Below are 22,393 nucleotides of genomic sequence, written 5' to 3'. Positions count from 1 at the left end.
ACATACTACAGACAACATGTTAAACGACAAATTTTAGTGCACATCACTTTGCAACCACTCGTCAGTAATTTTTATTGGTAAATGCACGTTTATAAATGATTACTGAAAACTTTTCAAAAATACGGAAAATTTGATAGTTTGTTACTGATTGTGTCAAAAGGGGGTTGGCATCTATGCTGTAGCTTACCCACGAAATCCACTAAAAGTGGTATCCTACGAATAATAATGAAGCCCCAGTAGAAACTCCAAAATTACAAATTTAAGTAGTTTGAAATTAAGTGTTTAGGGGCCAGCATTAAGACCTGTTGGTGACCTTCTGCTGTTGTTTTTTCTATGTCACCGGTTGTTGTCTCTTTGACACATTCCCCATTTCCATTCTCAATTTTATTTTTGTACAAATTTTTGTTAACAACAAAATTTTAATGTTCTGATGTGTGCCTTGGTGATATGAATCTCAGATCATAAACAGTCTATGTTACACTGATTGTTTAACTTGGCAGCACACAAAAGCATGCTGATTACAGTACCTAAACCACAAAGTTACAGGAGAATTATTATAGGTGTAATTATTATTGTTAATCAGGGATAATTATCTAAGTCGTTACTGGCAGGTGATTGTCTTTGTATAAATGTAGTTACTAGAACTTCATTGTACAAACAAGAGGGATCTTCTTGATGATTACAAGAAGGATCATTTGCAAAACTTGTAAAGTGATGTAGACTTGAGATAATGGGTTAAATTTTTGTTTCGTTCCTTGAATCATGAACAAAAGTTTCATAAAAGATATTCAGTATATATTTTTTCCAAGAGGTATCCATATGTTGGATAATTGTACATGAAGGTATTGCTTATGAAAGAAGTGGGTACAAATGCTATACATGATTAAAAGTTAGTACAATAATTTATAACCTGTTCAGGACATTCATTTGGGTTTTCTCATTTGATAGATCACTACAGGCGGTTGTGTAATTTAGAAGTACTATGGATTCATTTATTTTCGTTGGTACTAATTTTTGTGAATTGAGGAAAACTTGCATTTTTGTTGATGTTTGATTTCGTGGTTTTCCAAAATTGTGCATATAACCATACAGCAAATTTTTAATTTGTTGAACATTAAAATTCCTGGTTTTCTTGTTCTGACCAAATCTACGAAAAATTGGTATACAACAAATAATAATGAATCCACAGTATTTATAATAAAATATTGTTGGTACAGAAATTTTCGAGCATATGGCAATGTAGTCAAAACAGCACCACTTATTAAATTATGCATTAATAAATTTTTAAAGTGATAATTAACAGAAAATCAGGTTAATAGAACAGTAAAGTATGTGTGAAACTGTAAATAGTGATAACAAGTAAAGAATACGCTTGAGGTTGACTCTTTTATAACTATATATCAGTCTCATAACTACAAATACATATTTGTTTCAGGTGGTTATATACAGAGGTGTGTTATAATACAGCGTGACGATAAAGGATATGGTCTGACAGTTAGGGGAGATAACCCTGTCTATGTGGAATCTGTTAAAGCAGGTAAGTTAAAAAAATATTTTTGCATAATTCAAAAATTAAAGTTGTAATTCTGACACTGTTCCTATGCTTTTTGCTGTACCTGTACTGATTTGGTGTCATAGATGGATTCCCTATATCTTCCTTTTTTTATTACACTTGTTATGGGACCCAATTTACATCTTGGTCTCCATATTATCACTGAAAATGGACGTCAAATGGCAAATAATTCATACATGTACAGGAGGAACACTTAGGAGATAACTGTATTGTATTTTAAGCTCTGACAGCATCAATTGGGGATTTGATGGTCACAAATTAAGTTAAGACTATTGAAAAAGCTGACTTCTACAGCAGAATGTGGTTTCCAATTGAAAATGTTTACAGAATAATAAAAAAGCAAACAACTGCTTAAATATTCTTTGAACTGAGATAATTATTTTATTATAAAAGATTCTAACAGTTAGCCTTACAGTTTGATATTTTATTCCCTGTATGTGAAATTATTGATCCATTCGAATAAGAATGAATTGCCTCCCCTTGAATGTAGACTTATAAGTTATAACAAATTGTGGTGCACCTCTAACTTGGCAAACATCAAGGAATTTATAAAAAAAAAAACCCAAGTTTTATGTAAATGAGATTTTCTTCATGTTATACAATAGAAGATACTACAATGCAAAAGTAAGCAATGTATAATTTAAAAATCAAATAAGGAAAGGTTGAAATACTTACATATCACAGACATGTATATTTATAAAATGTTAGTTCATTATTCTGTCATAGGGCAATACATGAATTACATAATATGGTAAAATATAAAGGTGTTTTTCAGTCAGGCATGAATGTGCATCAAAACAACAATTTATAATCATTATTAAACATGTATGTCTTCTTATTTTTAATTGTTTCGTTCAGGTGTGGTTCAAAAATATTGAAATTTATCTTTCCAGTTTTACTTGTAATTAAATAATACTTATAACTGTTGTGTGTCTTTACCCTCATTGTACTGATGAAAAACACCTGTAAACTCAAGTCATCAAAAAGAGTGTATAAACATATTTCTTGCAACTTGTTTTATAAACTTCCCTAGGCTTATATCCTGTACTTTAAAGTATTAAAAGCTTTAGTTTGAACATCACAGGATAAAAAATATTGCTGTTAGTTTGTAAACTTCATTTTGCTATACATGTATATGTTACAAAATATTACAAATTTTGTGTCTCATTTATTCAAAGATAAATTAAAACGTCTGTTTATTTACAGATGGCGCTGCTGCAAGAGCTGGGGTTCAACAAGGGGACAGAATTGTGAAGGTTTGTGTACATTGGATTATTATTTTTTTTGCTTTGCGTCCAATGGCTAATAGTTGTGCATAGTAACTAAGGATGACAAGAACAAAAAATGAACAACAATTTCATAAGAGAAACAAACTTGATCTAGTTCCTGGCTTGGTACAGACACTTATTTATTGTGAAATATAATGTAATTTTGAGAAGCAAAACATTGTAGTTGCTGGTACAAATAAACAAAGGTTAGGGGGGTTGTATGGAAAGGCTTGTCAGTGATTTAGACATCAACACAAACGTAGAATCTGTTATTGTTGTCTGTTGAAAGTTCAGTTGAGAACTTTATTTTTTTTTAATTGGAGGACTTGCAAATGAATATTCACTTTGAGAGGTGACCATTCATTGAGGTTTAAAATGAATAGGTTTTACTTCAACAGGAAAACAAGATGGTGACTTGACAAGAAAGGGATTTGGTTTATATAAGTCATGATTTAAACAGGTTTGATTGTACTTTATTTGATTGAGACATGTTAAATTTCATTGGAAATTGTTCAATAAAACCAACAGTGTACAGTACCATATACATAGATACAAGAAGATGTGGCATGAGTGCCAATGAGACAACTCTCCATCCAAGTCACAATTTGTAAAAGTAAACCATGTATTATTTATGTTTATAACAAATTATATTGTAGTCAACATGGTTACACTTTATTAAGTGTTTTACAAATACTGGTCAAAAGTGAAATCATTCCTGTATCTGAGGAATCGTTCAGTCGTAATTCCGGAAGGAATTAATTTCTGATCAAACTAATCCACCACCCAAATTGCACAACTGTTATATATAATAAATCATTATCAGAAAGTGATTGTTGTTGTTTGGATAACAGTTATCTTTTTTCAATCACATGATAATATTTACAATTAATGATATAAACAACTGTGTAAGATTGATCAGAGATCTCATTGGTTGTTGTTGTTTAGGGGAGTGGTCAGACATGCTCATGCTGCAACATAAGATAAAAGAACTTGACGAATTTATAGAATGATCATGATCATAAACATATCTTACATTAAAGTTTAAACAAAAACCTGGATGCATGTCAGATATTTTGTTTTAAAGAATTTAATCTCTGTTTTCCATCGATATCAGTTCACATAAGAAGCAAGATTTCATGTCCAGTTTTACTCCCACATGCATGCGTTGCTCTCGAAATGGAATAACAGTCTTATACTTAAATCTTGTATGAGGACATACTGATATAAGGAATATTTTTTTTTATGAGTAAATCTACAGTACTGCAGGTGTTGAGTTTATGCAGGTTTCACTGTATTGTATTAGATCAGCCTCTCTCATCAGATCGTTATAACATCTGTGAATTTGAAGTGATTGGCTTCCATTCAACAACTGCAATAAACTGTCAGTTCTGGGTTAATTTTCTCACCTGGTCTGGTTAATTCATTTTCATGTAAATCTTTCAAATTTTCTGTTTTGTTTCAGTAGCACTTGCTGATGAATTGTTCACAAAAAAATCAGAAATATCCTTTACAATCCTTTGTAAGGTAGTTTATTCTTTATCAAAACTTAAAACTTAGTCAATTAATTCAAGGAAACATGCTACCCAGTTCTACATAAACCTTTTACTTTTTTGCCAATTGAATTTGCAGAGCATAAGATTTCGTTTAATTACCACCGACATGCAGACGCAGTGACATGATCATGTAGCACTAAATGTGACATTATTCTTACTACAAATAAGTTCAAACTTATTTCCGGGCCATTTTTATAACATTCATCAATTTCTACGTTAAAAAATAGGTTAACCTGTTTGTGAATTGATGACAACGTTTAACAAGTGCAATTGTCCTTTGAAATCAGCTCACATTCCGTTAAATTTCATACCATGCGCATGCAAGAAACAAAAAATATTTTTCATCCTAAAGTATTCAAAAAGTACAAGTTTTTATACGACCGCAAATTTTGAAAAAATTTTCGTCGTATATTGCTATCACGTTGGCGTCGGCGTCGTCGTCGTCGTCGTCGTCGTCGTCGTCCGGCGTCCGAATACTTTTAGTTTTCGCACTCTAACTTTAGTAAAAGTGAATGGAAATCTATGAAATTTTAACACAAGGTTTATGACCACAAAAGGAAGGTTGGTATTGATTTTGGGAGTTTTGGTCCCAACATTTTAGGAATTAGGGGCCAAAAAGGGCCCAAATAAGCATTTTCTTGGTTTTCGCACTCTAACTTTAGTTTAAGTTAATAGAAATCTATGAAATTTTGACACAAGGTTTATGACCACAAAAGAACGGTTGGGATTGATTTTGGGAGTTTTGGTCTCAACAGTTTAGGAATTAGGGGCCAAAAAAGGGCCCAAATAAGCATTATTCTTGGTTTTCGCACAATAACATTAGTTTAAGTAAATAGAAATCAATGAAATTTAAACACAATGTTAATGACTACAAAAGGAAGGTTGGTATTGATTTTGGGAGTTTAGGTCCCAACAGTTTAGGAATTAGGGGCCAAAAAGGGACCCAAATAAGCATTTTTCTTGGTTTTCGCACCATAACGTTAGTACAAAAATGTATAAGTAAATAGAAATCTATGAAATTTAAACACAAGGTTTATGACCATAAAAGAAAGGTTGGGTTTGATTTTGGGAGTTTTGGTCCCAACATAATAAGGGGCCCAAAGGGTCCAAAATTAAACTTTTGTTTGATTTCATCAAAATTGAATAATTGGGGTTCTTTGATATGCTGAATCTAACTGTCATGACTGTGTATGTAGATTCTTAACTTTTGGTCCCGTTTTCAAATTGGTCTACATTAAGGTCCAAAGGGTCAAAAATTAAACTTAGTTTGATTTTGACAAAAAATGAATCAGTTAGGTTCTTTGATATGCTGAATCTAAAAATGTACTTAGATTCTTGATTATTGGCCCAGTTTTCAAGTTGGTCCAAATCAGGGTCCAAAATTAAACTTTGTTTGATTTCATCAAAAATTGAATAAATGGGGTTCTTTGATATACCAAATCTAACTGTGTATGTAGATTCTTCATTTTTGGTCCTGTTTTCAAATTGGTCTACACTAAAGTCCAAAGGGTCCAAAATTAAACTTAGTCTGATTTTAACAAAAATTGAAATCTTGAAGTTCTTTGATATGCTGAATCCAAAAATGTACTTAGATTTTTTATTATGGGCCCAGTTTTCAAGTTGGTCCAAATCAGGATCTAAAATTATTATATTAAGTATTGTGCAATAGCAAGTCTTTTCAATTGCACAGTATTGCGCAATGGCAAGAAATATCTAATTGCACAATATTGTGAAATATCAAATTTTTTTTTAATTAGAGTTATCTTTCTTTGTCCAGAATAGTAAGCAAGAAATATCTAATTGCAAAATATTGTGCAATAGCAAGATTTTTTTTTAATTGGAGTTATCTTTCTTTGTCCAGAATCAACTTAAATCTTTGTTATATACAATATACAATGTATATTCACTTTTTACTATCAACTGATAAATTAAAATAATCTTTACCATTCAGTGATAACAAGCAGTTTTTTTACATCTTAATATTTTATGATGTATTTAAATGAGTAGTTATTGTTGCAAACTCCATTAGAAATTTTAATTGAGATTAGTTTTGGAATAAGGGAAAGGGGGATGTGATTAAAAAAATTGGGTTCAATTTTTCTCATTTGAAATTTCATAAATAAAAAAGAAAATTTCTTCAAACATTTTTTTGAGAGGATTAATATTCAACAGCATAGTGAATTGCTCTAAAAGAAACAAAAATTTTAAGTTCATTAGAACACATTCATTCTGTGTCAGAAACCTATGCTGTGTCAACTATTTAATCACAATCCAAATTTAGGCCAGACTTTTTTTATTATCTGTTTAACGAGATCCGCCGACTCCACCTTTCCCGATTTTAGAATAAAAATAAAAGTAGTGCTTCTTACTTTTATTATTATTTTTCCCGCCGACTGTTACGAAATCCTCAGAAAAAAATAAAATGTGTTGTTAACGATACTTGCTTTCAGTCAATTTCGTTATCGGTAATATTTAATTTTTACCAAGTCAATGAAACAGCAATTTTCATTTAAAAGTAAAGAAATTCAAGGCATAAACGATATATTTTCTTCTAAAAGATTTTTAAGCTGGTGGCATGCTTTTCATACTTGTTACACGAGAGCGTACATCAAATCATTCTAACTTTTGGCAAAATCAGTTATTACTTCATCAGAACTTGATGAAATTAGCCTAAAGTAAACTTGTCATCCATGTATTGCATTAGAAACGTCATATTCCTTTCCAAATAGCGTATCAAACATCGTTTATTTTTGTAAATTTTTCTTCGTCCGACATTTAAATTTGTAGAACTACGGATCGGAATCGGGATTTCATCGGAAACGGACCCGCTATGACCGAAATCCGGATTCTTGCGATAATGACTACAGACGCATGAATGGCACTGCTGACAGACAAAAAATGATCCCAAAGGGGAAAATTACGCATTCCACACGCTTTAACATACTTTTGGTTAGATCTTCTTGATTAATGTATATATTTCCATGTATAAGCATTGTTTCAATTTATAGGTTATACTTTAGAGAACAGCCCGGATTTTCCCTGATATTCAACATTGAAACCATGTAATTAATTGTTTATACAAGCAATTAAATGATTAGGTTAAGTGCTTCTCTCACAGTTGGTGTCCACTGATGTTATCAAATGAACACAGATGGTCAGCTGGTCAAGATTATTCAATTTCCATATCCTCTACACTGAATACATTTTATATTCTTGTCTACAAAATATTCTTATATTGTTATTGTTTTACTTTTCTACATTGGCTAGAGGTATAGGGGGAGGGTTGAGATCTCATAAACATGTTTAACCCCGCCGCAATTTTGCGCCTGTCCCAAGTCAGGAGCCTCTGGCCTTTGTTAGTCTTGTATGATTTTAAATTTTAGTTTCTTGTGTATAATTCGGAGTTTAGTATGACGTCCATTATCACTGTACTATTATGCATATTTTAGGGGCCAGCTGAAGGACACCTACGGGTGCAGGAATTCTCGCTACATTGAAGACCCATTGGTTGCCTTCGGCTGTTGTTTGCTCTATGGTCGGGTGGTTGTCGCTTTGACATATTCACCATTTCCTTTCTCAATTTTATTATAGTCAAGACATTTTTTTATCGAAAAAAATCAAATTTTTGCAATGTTTTCATCAAAAATTCAATAAAAAAATATTTAAATTTAATTTTTCTTTAGGATTTCTGCAGCTAATTGGAATAGCTATGATGAATATTTTAAATTTAATTGATATGTTTTAATAAAACATGTCAATGTTACAATAATATTATCAATCAGCTCCAGGACCAATCCAGTCTATCTTATTGTCATCCTTCGTAATTAATTCCATTTTTCATGTGCATGAAGCTGGTATATTCAGTGAAGGATACTTATTTCTTGTTAAAAAAAGTTGTTATGGAATACATTTTTTTAGCATTTATGTAAAGATTTTTTTTTAAATTCCCACTTGCAAGCTTGTAGTGTATTTATTGTGTGTGTATTTTTTTAATTGAAATCATTATCTGGTCCGTGTATCTAATACTATTTTAAAGGAGGTGTTTCAGTAATGGTCACGTAGACCTAGACCTATCCTCATCAGGCATCCCTAACCTATATGTAGTACTTCAAAATGGTTCGACTTTGGCTTCACTTATTGGGACTATATTGCTATATTGAAATCAATCCGGTCCAGGACCAATCCATATATGCTTACTGTATATATATTCTGCATTTGAAGGTTAAAATATTACCTAATTCTATTCACCCCCCCCCCCCTATTTTCCACTGAATAGAGGGGCAATATGTATATAAACCGCTTTTACTGGTATATCTCACTGAAAAGAGTGAGATCAAACGCTTCAAATAAGAGAAAATAAGTTGAAATATGAAATAAAATTGAGAATGAAAATGGGGAATGTGTCAAAGAGACAACCCGACAAAAGAGCAGAAAAACGGATGAAGGCCACCAATGGATCTTCAACACAGCGAAAAAATCCAGCACTTGGAGACGCTTTAAAATGAAAACTAACCACAAGAATGTGTCCACAGTACAGGGGTGCCCCGCTAACACTACCATTTTCTATGTTCATTGGACCATAAAATTGGGGTAAAATTCGAATTTGGCATCAAAATTAGAACGATCATATCATAGGGAACATGTGTACTAAGTTTCAAATTGATCGGACTCCAACTTCATCAAAAACTATCTTGACCTAAAACTTTAACCTGAAGCGGGACGAACGGTCGAACGAGCGCATAGACCAGAAAACATAAAGTCCCTCTACTATCGCAGGTGGGGCATAACATTAATAAACAGCTGCACCATGATTGTAGTGCATGGTACGCCTTACAGTTTTCAAGAATACAGTTCAATAACTTCTCAATGTCAAATCAGAAATTTAGGAAAAAAGGGGGGTTATCTCAATAGATATAATAACAAAGTTTAATAAAAACTGGTCAATGCACTTTAAGGTTATTGTCTGAAAACTGGAGAATCACCCCTTTTTATGAATAAAATCCCATAACTCAGAAATGTGAAATATAAAATTTATAAAAAGCAAAAGGGAGCTTAAATAAATAGATATAAACAATTCACCAAAGTTTCATGAGAACTGCTGAAAGCATTTTTGAGCTTTTGACCAAATACTAGAAAATCATCCTTTTTTAATGAATAAACTCCATGACTCAAAAATGTAAAATCTGAAATTCATAAAAAAACCGAAAGGGAGCTCATGTCAATAGATATTAACAATTCATCAAATTTTTGGTTGTCAAAATCTTATGAAGAATATTCATACATAGATAATGTAACATGTAGTAGAAATATTTATTTTTCAAGTAAAGACAGAAAATGTCAAAATGCTGACTTTCTTATCAGATAAGCTATGCTAACATCTGTGGTCAGTTTATAGGGAAGAGTGATATATAAATTACAAGGACTTCAAACTGTGAAGGTAATCAGTTGTGAAATTTGAGATTCCCTCAAATCTGAGGGCATTCTTCGGGCTGTACTATAAAGTAGTTAAAGTTGCTTAACTCTGGGACTATTACACCAGAGACATATACACATGTGTATATATATATGTCTCTGCATACACTAAGAGGTTCCTGACTGGGTGACTGGTATATACATATATAGTGTATATGCAGCGAGGTTGATATATTTGAGTGGTGCCATGGATCTATATTAGTGGAAATACAGAATCAAAACATAGTTTTTATGTTTATATTAATGTCATTAATAGAAGGGTTAACCAGAGACATATATATATAAACTGTATGTATTTATATTTCTCTGGGTTAATATACTGTTCTGTTCCCACTTCATTGTTCTTGTATTTTGATAAATTCAAAAAAAAAAAAAAAAAAAAAAAAAGTCACTTGTAATGGTTTTATTTTTATTTTTAGTGACGACTGGACCAATTTTGCACTTTTTTTTTTATTTTTATTTCGCCCCCTCGACCCTAATTTTTTTCAAATTTTCTCGTTAAACAGATAAAATAAAAAGTCTGGCCTTAGAGCTGAATCCAGCTTGAATGTTGTGTCCATACTTGCCCTAACCGTTCAGGGTTCAACCTCTGCGGTCGTATAAAGCTACGCCCTGCGGAGCATCTGGTTAATTTTTCATGTGTTTTAAAATTTCCCCCCAAAAAAAATTGGCCAAAAAGGGGTCTTAATGTTCCTACTCCTTTTTGTTATCTTTTTAAGGTACAGGAGAAGTATATGACAAAGTTGAACATCTCCCTGTGGAATAAATTACAGTGAATATTTATAGAAATTGCTTGTCACAGATATAGTTTTTTGGAAAAACCTGCTTCCTTGTACATGTCTGTTTTAAGAACTTTGTTATTATATTTTGGCAAGAGAAGAGTGATTTTTTTATTATGACTGACAATTTCTATTTTAGGTGAATGGGACACTTGTGACAAACTCCAATCATATAGATGTGGTGAAGCTGATTAAATGTAAGTTCACAAAATTGTTTATTTTCAGCAAGTTTGGAAGCAAATTTAATCTTACTTTCTGTGTTTTGAAATAGCAAATGTATTTTATTACCAGTGATAGTGTATTAATGCATAATTTATATATAAACAGGTGCAGGTAAGTTTTAGTGAAAACAATGATGACCTTGGCATTGTCTCTTAATATGTTGGCTGTATACTGTTTGTCTAGTTAAACTCATAAGGATATTGTTGACGGTCTTGGATGTGGGTAAATCTCAACATTTAACTTCAATTTGACCAGTGTGAGCTTAAGGGATAAACTTTTAATTTTGTGAAAGGTGAGCAGTGATGGAATTTAAAGAAGTAGAAACCAGGTGCTGAACATAAACAAGGATGCAGAAAAATTGGAATAAAATTATTTGTCTTTAATCATAAATGCTACCTGAACATAATCAAGCATAAATAGGTAGGTATTCAGGCTAATAAGACTGACTGCATTGCTACCATGATTTCTGTAGATTCCATTTACAACGTTTACTTGGGGTGTTGGTTAACATGATTGACTGTATATCATGTATAACCTAGCATTAAAGAGTTGAGGCTATCCTGATTTACTGTAAATTGTGTGTCTAACAGTCTGTGCAAAACTGTTTTGGGGTTTGTTTGACAGAAATGAACTTTGGTGTTTTTCTACACAATTTTCAAATAAAAAAAATTGAAAATTTCAATTAGACTGAATGACTTTTGTCTGACATTTTGTTGGTTAGACAGAGTTTGGGATACACTGGTCTATTAGTCTAATAACATTTAAGGTTTCATATATATAAAACATAACAAGCCAAACTTGATATTACCATGGAAGTACAATGGTATGTTAGTTTGTAAGTAAATGATCACCTCTATAACTCATCCATTACTTTCTAGAATACTGTTGGCATCGTTGAAGCTTCAGCAAAAATAATAGAATTGTATTAGAGAAAGAAGATGTATAGTTATTAGCCTTATAATTCAAGCAGTACATTTTTAGTGTTAGCTGAAAATCCACTCTGCCAAAGAATCAAGGCCATATCACTTGTTCAATAGTCTATAATTCATCTGTTTACTCATTTTGGCTCTCCTCTGTGAAAACCACTTTCTGTATGTGTCCTTCAGGTATGAAGCAAACAAGGTAGGGAGATATGAAAGTTGAAGTTAGAAAATGGCAATGAGATGTAACATTTTGATCTCATTCTTCCTTTGACCTTTGCAGTAAATTATTCTTAGATTTCGGTTCATTTAATGGTTAATGTAAGGTTAGGTTTAAACCAAAAGTGTTTTACAATCTATTTTATAAGGTATAGTCCATCTGAAATAAAAGGTATATTTGTTAGTTCATGGCATAAAATAACATAAAGAGAAGCGATTAATTGGGATTTGCAGAATGAAGACTCTTAGGCTTTCATGAACTCATTCATCATCAATGTTTCGGACTCCCTGGCATTTCATAAAATTTGCAAAAAACATGCAATGAGATGACTGCTGACTAAAGCCTGACTTTGTAACAGATACCAATCTGGGGTTGATAGCTAAGTAGGTTGTGGTCAACATGGAGGTTGGTAGATAGGCAGGAACCTACAAGTATAAAAAATGGACAATATCAGTTTATTTGACCTTGAGAGTTGAACATTGTAACTATATTTCTTTGTCTTCATATGGTTTCTAGTACAAATTTAGTAGGAGTAGTGCTAGTCTACAAAATTGACTGACAGTGTATTAGAAGTCAAAGTCTTGCTTGGAATCATTTATGGCAGACCATATCAGCCAAAATGTCTGAATTTAAATGACCAGATTGTCCTATTTGGTCATATAATACCTATAATACCTGTTTTGGTAATATATCTTCCAACGGATGCATTTAAAATTTTGGACTTCCAGCTGTCAACCCAGCTCTGTAAGACTAATATAGGGCAGCAAAAAAAAGTAATTATGGCCATATGGGAAAACGATTGGCTGTTTAAATCACGAATATAGTTCTGATCAGCCACAAGTTCATTTGTTAATTGTTCTATTTACAGATATAGATCAGTATTTTATTGAATAGAGACCGTATTTTTTGTACATACATGGTAAATACTTTGAACAAAGCTGGTTGAAATAGTCTCTTGTGTGTACCGATTCCTATTTTGGCTCTAATTTGGCATAACAAATTTAAATCTCCCGAAGAATATTGAGCATCACTGAACATTTAACTGGTATGAATTAATGTTTATTCACTTTACAGGCATTATTGATGTGTACTGTGCTTTGATTGAAGGGATCTTCGGACATAAAACTCTTGATCTATTGCTGGAATATTGATGGATTATTTGAAATAGTATTTTCATACTACCAACGAACAATTTATAAATTGAGATGAATTGATAACAACTTTTTCTACACTAAACAATATGATGAGTTATACAGATACATATTCTTTCGTCTTCGATGGATGTGTTTATCTGATATACACACAGTAGAAGCTATATCTCATGTGATTTATAGTGTTGTGTAATTGTGTTTGATCTATAGATGGGCCCTTATGTAATCATTCTGTTAAACCTATTTTACAACTGCATTTAAACTTGAGAAATCTTTTCATCCTTGTAGTTTATGATTTCGAAGTCAGCTGTTCAAAAGTAGGGCAGGTTTTAATGTTTGTATATAAAGTTTTCACAGTATAGTTGAGTTATGTCTGGGGATGTTAGCTCTGGAATAAAGATGCTCAAATCTTTGTGAAATTTGTATTATTTATAATCAAGAAATAGTTATGTCAGGTGTTATTTTGCAGAAAAGAATTATTTTATAACAAAGTTTCTACAGTTTCTATATTTTGCATAAGAAGCATATAGCCATTGCTTTGTTTGTCCTTCCTTCCATTAATGTTCATCCATAGTCCTACTGTGGGTCTGTTGGTCTATCTTTCCTTCCGTTAATGTTCATCCATAGTCCTACTGTGGGTCTGTTGGTCTATCTTTCCTTCCGTTAATGTTCATCCATAGTCCTACTGTGGGTCTGTTGGTCTGTCCTTCCTTCCGCTAATGTGCATCCATAGTCCTACTGTGGGTCTGTTGGTCTGTCTTTCCTTCTGTTAATGTTCATCCATAGTCCTACTGTGGGTCTGTTGGTCTGTCCTTCCTTCCGTTAATGTTCATCCATAGTCCTACTGTGGGTCTGTTGGTCTGTCTTTCCTTCTGTTAATGTTCATCCATAGTCCTACTGTGGGTCTGTTGGTCTGTCCTTCCTTCCGTTAATGTTCATCCATAGTCCTACTGTGGGTCTGTTGGTCTGTCTTTCCTTCTGTTAATGTTCATCCATAGTCCTACTGTGGGTCTGTTGGTCTGTCCTTCCCTCCAACAGTCTGAAAGAAATGAAGGGTCTGGTGATGGTAACTTTAATTTTCTTTACTTGATTTGTTTGAAATTTATACAGATGAAAGACACAAGGAAGAAACAAAAGCAAATGTTCTTTGAAGTAAAAAGGTTGAAGTGCAGGGTTCCTCAGTTTCAAAAGTAGTAATAATGGATAAACATTAGTTTCCATGACATTGTCTTCCTACACATGGCATATTAGCCAGGACAAGGAAAACTCCTGTAAATTTGTTTAAAATGCATGCTCCAAAAAGTTTTTCTGCACTTTGGGCTCTGGGGATAGTATTTATGAGACAGCATCTGCTCACAGTGCCAAATATTCACTTGTTGGTTTTGTGATTGCTGTGCTCTGATTTGTATAGTACAACTGACCAATACATTAGAAACGAGAACACCATGTAATTTTCAGAAAGGAAATTACCCTTGTCACCCTTTCTTTAAATCAAAGTTGATTTGATTTTCCATGCTTCTATTATGAACTTGAAAGCTTTCCTAAGGTCAACATAAACATTGATTTCAGGATTTTAGATCAGTATGTAATTTTATGTCACTTATGCCTAAATGTCACCCAACAAAAAACTTAATGAAAATCCTATCAATTTGTTAATAAAAAGGGATCATCTTATTCATTGGGAACTCCAAACTGTTAATAGTGTCTTTATATGATTGGAAACAAACTAATAACAAACACTATTTTATTGTTATAGAAAACATGTAATTAGAGGTACAATATCAGAAAACATTGACAAAAACATTTCTAACAATTGGAACATCAGGTGTAATTCTCATTACCCATCATGCACTAATTGACACAGTGGTGGTGCTTGTCTATTGCCAAACTGCAGCAGTAAAAATAAGTTCAATTATTTTCTACTTGGATGTTGTTTAGATGCCAGCTTCCGCTGATTAAAGTCAACTTTTTGTATAAAATGGATTTATAAACAGTTCAATATGGAGTGTAAGTCATATTATTTTTTTTTTATCATTTTTGGAACACTATACATTTGCTGATTTAATTAGATAATCATATAAATTTTAATTTTTATCTTTTTTGGATCCACAGTACTGCAATTTATTATTGGACCTGGCATACAAGAATTCTTTCAAAATAAAAACTGAAGAAATTTAAGTTTAAATTTCCTAATTTGTATGAGTATAACAAGATTTATTATTCAAAACTCAAAATTTAAAGAAATACTGGAAAATAGAAAAAAAGGTATATAAATGAATAAAGAAGCTTAAGATTCATTGAAGTCAGAAGGAATGTATTCTTAGGTTTTGTTTATGTTGATTTCCTTAGATATGTTAACTGAATGAGTTTGAAAAATGACTATTATGTACACAAAAATATACCCTAATGGTGTATATGTAAAAGTTATTGTCTAATAAGATGGATGATTTTTGGGTTGTTTTGGTAAATACATTTAGATGATGCCAATAATGAATTTAACATCTATTGCGTTATGACGTTCGAAGGGGTATATTTTTGTAAAATAATCAGCCATTTTCTCTAGCTGTGCCAGTTGTTTGTATCAATGTTGAATTCCTGGTTACAAGCATATCACTTTGATCACTTGTGTTAGTCTTGTGACTACCCTAATGAGACACTTGGTCAATACAGGATGCTTCATACTTTGTATGTACTGATGCCTCATTTTATGAAATTTTTGTCTGTCATGTGTCCATTGTCCATGTATCCATGACCTCAATAGCACTGTTCTGTGACTGATTGAATTTTTTTTTGTGATGTAAATTTCAAACTTATTACAAGTAATAATATAACAATAGTTGGTATATATATGGGTTCCTTGTAAGGTTTACTTGTCTGTCAGACAGGGTTCACCTCAGCTTGGCCTTATTTAATGGATTAGTGATCAAGGTTTAAGTTTATGTGGCCAAGTCCATATCTCAGCTACTATATGATCAACTCTATTTGATGTATGGAATGATTGTAAGGTGTTTAAGACTGTTTGGTAGAGTTCATCATCTTTGTTCATCTGATCTTGACCTCATTTTCATGGTTCATTAGTATAATTTTAAAGTTTTCAGTGAGTGCACTTTTATCTTGACCTTTTGTGACAATTGCAATCTTTAGTAATACTTGATTTTATGTTATTTCTGGGCATTTGTAGTTTGCCTTGCAGTATGGCTTTTGGTGATTGTTGAAGGGCTTAAGGCAACCTATAGGTGCTAATATCTTTGTTATTTGGTCTCTGGTGGAAATTTGTCTCATTGGCATTATAACTTTTGTTGCCTTTAGACCTATGATGGTTATTCATAGTGTTGTCAGAACTTCAGATGTTATGGCTTTTAGTTTAAACATATTTATTAATAGTGGATTGGGAAACCAGTTATTGTAACTTATATTTATCCCTTTCCACTTTGCGGGTGCGAGTGCTTCCTTGTAACAGCATAAGCCTGCTTATTTTTGAAAATCTACAAGGGTGCCTTTAACGTGCAAGAGATATGGCTCTCTCTTAACACGGGTCAGCAATTTATTGTCCCCTACGGACAGTCTATCATTGTTTCTCAAGACCATACTCGCAAATGGTGTCAAAGGAGTTATGGCTTTTATCTAGGTTGCCCACAGTAAGAATTCATATTGAAATTTCCTTAAAAAAATATCCTATTTTAAAAAGATAGATTTGTCCAAAAGTTGGAACTTTGGTGTCTAGGAATACTGGAAAATTACATAAGATAAATAAGGAAGAATATCTTTCACACAGTTAAACATCACATGCTTAATTTTAAAAAGAACCATGCATAATAAACATCACATGCTTCAGTTAAAAGGACCATGCATAATAAGATGGTTTAAAATTCAAATTAAATTTTGACATGCTTGATGAACAGTTATTTTACTACTATTCATGTACCTTTTTAAAAGCTGTATAATTTTTTCCCTATTATTAAAGAATTTTTAAAATGAAAAAGATATGAATTTTATTTATAGGTCTGAGTATTTTATTCAGTCTATATCAAATGGTTCTTGTATCAATGGGGCTCCTAAGGGATTGAAAGAAAAATTTCTTTGATAAAGATAAGGAAAAATAAATTTAAAAGTTTTAATTTTATTTTGTTTAGTAGGTCAGTGTATTGCTTAAATTTTAATCTTTCAATTGAAGTAAACAGATTATATAGTTGTTTTGAAGACATAGTTTCACCAGGTAAGAAGGCAAACACCTTTGAGATTTGTTACCTGTATGTGTTTTGCATTTGTACAAAATAACATTCTGTGACGAAAAATGATAGATTAATTTTTTTTATTATCTCCTGCTTGTTGACAAGAGAAGAGGTAAATATCTAATAGAAATTTACAATTTGAACATACATGTATTAAAAAACACTTTTGCTTAGTTTTATCATCTATCTTAATATGAAATCATAAATTAACAGGTGCTCTAATTATGTCTTGTAAATAGGATTTAATGTCTTGTGGGTCAGTGCATGTGCATTTATATGACCTTGTCAATTAAACACAGAGGACTGAACTACTTGTCACTGTCAGTGTTGTCATTTAAATTGTTTATCATTTAAAAATGAACTTTACTTGAATATGCATGCCAAAATATATATACATAAAGTATAAACATAAAGGTATAAGGGTTGAATGTCAGCGAGTCAGTACAACTATATCCAAAAGGTTACCTTTGATAAATTCAAAATTAAAATGAAAATTCACAAGACCAAAAGTTTCGAACACCAATTCAAAATCCTTATATAATCAATGTAACTTTACAACGTTCTTAACCATTACCATTTGGGGACCGTAATATTATACTGGTACCAAAAAACACTTTGTTTTGGCTCCAATGGCGCTCTATACATTTGTAGGTCAATGTTATGCCATTTATTTCAAAGTGTATACATGTTTCCTCAATCTTACACTATTTATTTTCATGTTTCTCAGTTTTAATGTTCTTTTTGTGCTCAAATACAAACTTCAAAAATTGAAATCAGTTGAAATTGTTTTTTTTTGTGGATAGGTTTGGACCCTTCAAGGTCTAACACAAAGTTCTGAGGCCTACAACTTTTGCAAATAGTGTAAACCCGAGTTTATATTACTACTGATTGTGTTAATTATTGAAATTCCCATAGGCAAAGACTAATTCCAGTTGCTGGTCCAGTTTAAGACAAAAATCAGAAAAAAAACAAATGCTTTTTGTACCTGAGGACCAACTTTGGGGCAAATTTAAACTTGCATAGTGAAAAATTAGTAAAATAATAACAAACTGTCATGGATTCTTTTGGTTCTCAAATTGAATAAAAATACAATTATTGCTAAAAAAAATAACCCAAAACCGTTTTTTCAATGGAGGACAAATTTAATTATTTGTTTGTAGTGTTGAAGGACAAAGTTATCAGACCCTCTTGTCTAGTACTTTGACATGATATGATTTGTCATTGTATGTTAAAACTTTATACAAGTAATTTGTACTTATGAATACATAAAAAACAATAAATAAAAAGAAAGTTTTATGTAATAAAATTGAGAATGGAAATGGGGAATGTGTCAAAGAGACAACAACCCGACCACAGAGCAGACAACAGCAGAAGGTCACCAACAGGTCTTCAATGGTTGTTTCTGATGACTTTTGGCAATATTATGATTTTCTATGATCATTTTGAGAAAAAGTATAGCATAATGCTTTGCTAGGTCTTGTCTTGAAATATAAGAATATGTATTAGAATCACAAGTGTATTTCCTCATGAAAGAATCTACTTCTTAATTGATTGATTGATTGATTGATTGATTGATTGATTTCTGCTTTATCCATTGGCACATTTCCACATGTTTAGGAAAGTTATTTGCATAAATGTAGGACTGTGATTAACCTTATGACAGAGATTGAGTTTTAAGAATGGAATCACATCTTTTAATAATTAAACTGGATTTGCAAAACAAATAGGAAAATACCCAAAACCATAATGTATGAAGCAAGGTAGATAGCATAATGATTAGAAGAAAAAAAGAAAACATAGAAAACATAAAACTGAAGATTGTCCTGAGGTTCAAAGTAAAAAAAAGTGATATTTGAATTCCTGGTTTGATAACCCTTATTTGTCATGGAAAAGTGCTTGTGAGGAACTTTTCATTTAAATAAAAATATATATATGCATTAAATATTTCATAAACAAATGATTATTCTAAGCCCTTCAGCATTCTTCATGTACAAGTATTAAACAATACTTTCAGCTGCCAATACTACAACTCTCACATCAGTACAACAAAGTACTCCATTGATCAATACTTTTTATTGTTGTCCATCTGCTGGATTACTATCGATTTGTTTAGCTGGACAACTTGTTTATTTCTGTTTTACGATATAATTTTGATTAAAATCCCTTTTCAATTAGAACTATGGCAACAATTATATTCCTGTAAACCACATGGTTTGGTTAATTCGTCTGTTTAGAGAAGTTTTGACTTAGTCTTACAGCATTGTGTGCATGGTATAGTTCATTTATTTACCATGTTACATGTAGAAAAGTCATTCACCCATGCACCCATGAGGGCGTTAGCAATTATGTCTAAGAAAAAAAGATAAGTTAAGAGTATATACAATTACATTTAATGACATCTTGGTGCAAATTGGTTTAATTGCAATATTGTACAATATAACTTCTCTCTGACTTCTTTGAATCGCAGACATCTTGTGTATCATAATTTGTTGTCACAATAGACTGTATTAGTAAAGAGGTACTTCTAAAATATATGCTACACTTCTAATAAAACAGTCAGTGTTTAGCCTCAGTTTGGTCAGAATCATGCAATCAAGTGTGAGATGTAAAAGAAATTCTGCACTTTGAACATTCTAAGAACTTGTAATGGGTTTACAAAGCACTTTGAGTGGTCATTTTGATAAATCAAACCTGTTTTTATGTGTAGATACTTAGTTTTGGTGAAAGGAAACTGTAACCATTAGACTTGTAATAATAGTGAAAATTAGTATTTTTTATTGTTTTTGACAGCATGACTTCCAAAACAGTCATATATTCTGGACAAATTAAATATGTCAGGACATGGTCCATCTTGCCATTTTAACATAATTCACTAAAAAAAATTGAAGTTTTTGTGATCTTTTTTACCCGACCTTTTGCTAACAGCAAGACATTTCAGGCAAACAGACCCGTTCTATAAGTCTATGTTTTTCCAACATTGATCCAATTCCATTCCAATTTTTGGTAACTGATTGTCTAAAGTCTAAAAATGGTATTGCAAAGGCCCCCCCCCCCCAAAAAAAAAAAAAAAAATTAATGATTACAGTTCAGGTTTTTCCTGTCAAGTACAGGGGCTTCTTTCCTTAAAATTGTAATGACAAAATGGAAGAAAAACTTTTCATCAGTTAAAAAAAAAGAATTGTCTACATCTCAAATCAAGTATATTAAACAAGTTTCCTTGCAATTAAAACATTGAAGAATATGCTTCTTCAAATTTGGCAAAAAGCCTAATCGCTATTGGAATGAAAACACCCTTTACTGCAAAAGCAATAAAATCGTCAAATTAGAAAATAACAGCTATCATCAAACTTACCTGATGTTTACACCTATAAATAGATAATCTTTTACCTGTAATATACTGTAGAATATTTACTGTTCCCTTGAATGGTACTGATATTAGGCTAAAAAGAGATAGTTTATTTTATCAAAGTTCAAATATTGACTTGCCTCTCCAATAACAAACCCTATCAAATTTCACCTATCCATAGATTAGGGAAGATATTAGTAAGAAGTTCATACCTTCACTTCCCCTAAGACTGGAACTACAGGTGACAGGTATACTAGTTTGGGAAATTATTTGGGACTTCTTTAGAATTACACAAGATTGCCCAGTAATCTTTGTACCATAACAGTGAAAATTATTCTTACTTCAAAGTGGGCAGTAACCATTTGTGGATACTTTTACAGAACCAGTCTAAATAAGGTTTGAATATAAAAAAATATGTGCCATGTTTTGCAATTAGGGTGTGTTGTCAGTTGTGAAAACTTAAAGGAAATGTACATGTATCATGAAAAGTTCATGAACATGCAAGACTTGGAAAAGAAAGATAGACATGTAAATATGCATTATGCATTAATTGTTTATGACCTAATGAATGTGACCTTTAAAATCAATTTTTAATTGTACTTAATTACATTTTGACCCAAAATGATAGGAAAAAATATTAATTGTCATTTTAACAGGAAACAGACAGTTTTTTTCCAGTTTTTTCAAGAATATTTTCAGAAATGCTTGTCTAAATTTTAAGGCGTAAACATGTGGATATGAATGTTTGTTGTATTTATCTTGTATAGTACAGTTTGTATTGTGTGTGTACTGATAGCAGATTGATAACTTGGTCAATAACAAGTCAGTAGGTGGTACAAGGGACTAGGTACATAGTAGATTGTATAATAAAATTCCTTTTCATTAAAGAATACATTAACTTTTTTGCTTTGAAATATAAAAATTGACAATCCAACATGGAAGAACTTTTAAATCAGCATGGACAATATAAAAAAAAAGTAGATGTGGTATGATTGCCAATGAGACTATCCAACAAATAAGTTTCAGCTCAATAATTTGTGTTTTGACTTCATTTATAAACATATATTTGTTTGTTAAGTGAGCCATGAATTCTTTATAAGTTATCAATACATACATCAACCCAAACACATTATAAATAATAATAAATAAGCTTACTACAGTCAAATCTGTATGTAAAGGTCACTATCAGATTCAGAAAGAAACTCACATTATAAGAGAGATGACCTTTGAATAGAAGTTCAAAAAACAATGTTATTACTCCAATGGGACAAGAAGAGGGTGGTCTGACAATACAAATTCACGCTTAAAAGAGGTTGCCATTAAAGCAGGTTTGGTCAGTAATAGTACGTTCTGTTTATTTCCATCTGTTTAGTAGTTCAAAACATTTTCTATAAAATAGTAATAAGTTGGATGATATTAAGTTCCCTCCCTTGTTCTCTTACAATGCATTCTCTACATTTAATGTACCAAGTTACTTTGACATTATTACTGTTGCTGTGGTCTGGTTGTAGCATGTTTTGTGTAGCTGACGGGTCAAACTAAATATATGAAAATTGGACTAGATCATAATTGAAGAAGTGATGATATGTATTACTGATTTTCTTAGGAATCAAGTTTAGGAAATCACAAAAGAGGTACAGAGACTTGATTGTTTGTT

At 31.8% G+C, this 22,393-nt stretch overlaps 1 protein-coding gene across 50 annotated transcripts in view; it reads left to right on the top strand.

The window, feature by feature from the left end:
• The window catches only part of LOC139524583 (rho guanine nucleotide exchange factor 11-like), a 126,365-nt gene that overhangs the window by 18,759 nt on the left and 85,213 nt on the right, over positions 1 to 22,393 (top strand). For all 50 annotated transcript variants that reach the window (XM_071319481.1, XM_071319474.1, XM_071319501.1 and 47 more), the window contains exons 3-5: positions 1,436 to 1,537; positions 2,780 to 2,829; positions 10,785 to 10,842. In XM_071319481.1, coding sequence (XP_071175582.1) covers positions 1,436 to 1,537; positions 2,780 to 2,829; positions 10,785 to 10,842 — 210 coding nt within the window. The remainder of the gene's footprint in view (positions 1 to 1,435; positions 1,538 to 2,779; positions 2,830 to 10,784; positions 10,843 to 22,393) is intronic.

The sequence above is a fragment of the Mytilus edulis genome, chromosome 5 (genome assembly GCF_963676685.1).
Source record: "Mytilus edulis chromosome 5, xbMytEdul2.2, whole genome shotgun sequence".
Taxonomy (NCBI): Eukaryota; Metazoa; Mollusca; class Bivalvia; order Mytilida; family Mytilidae; genus Mytilus; species Mytilus edulis.
This window is presented reverse-complemented; position numbering and strand designations above follow the sequence as displayed.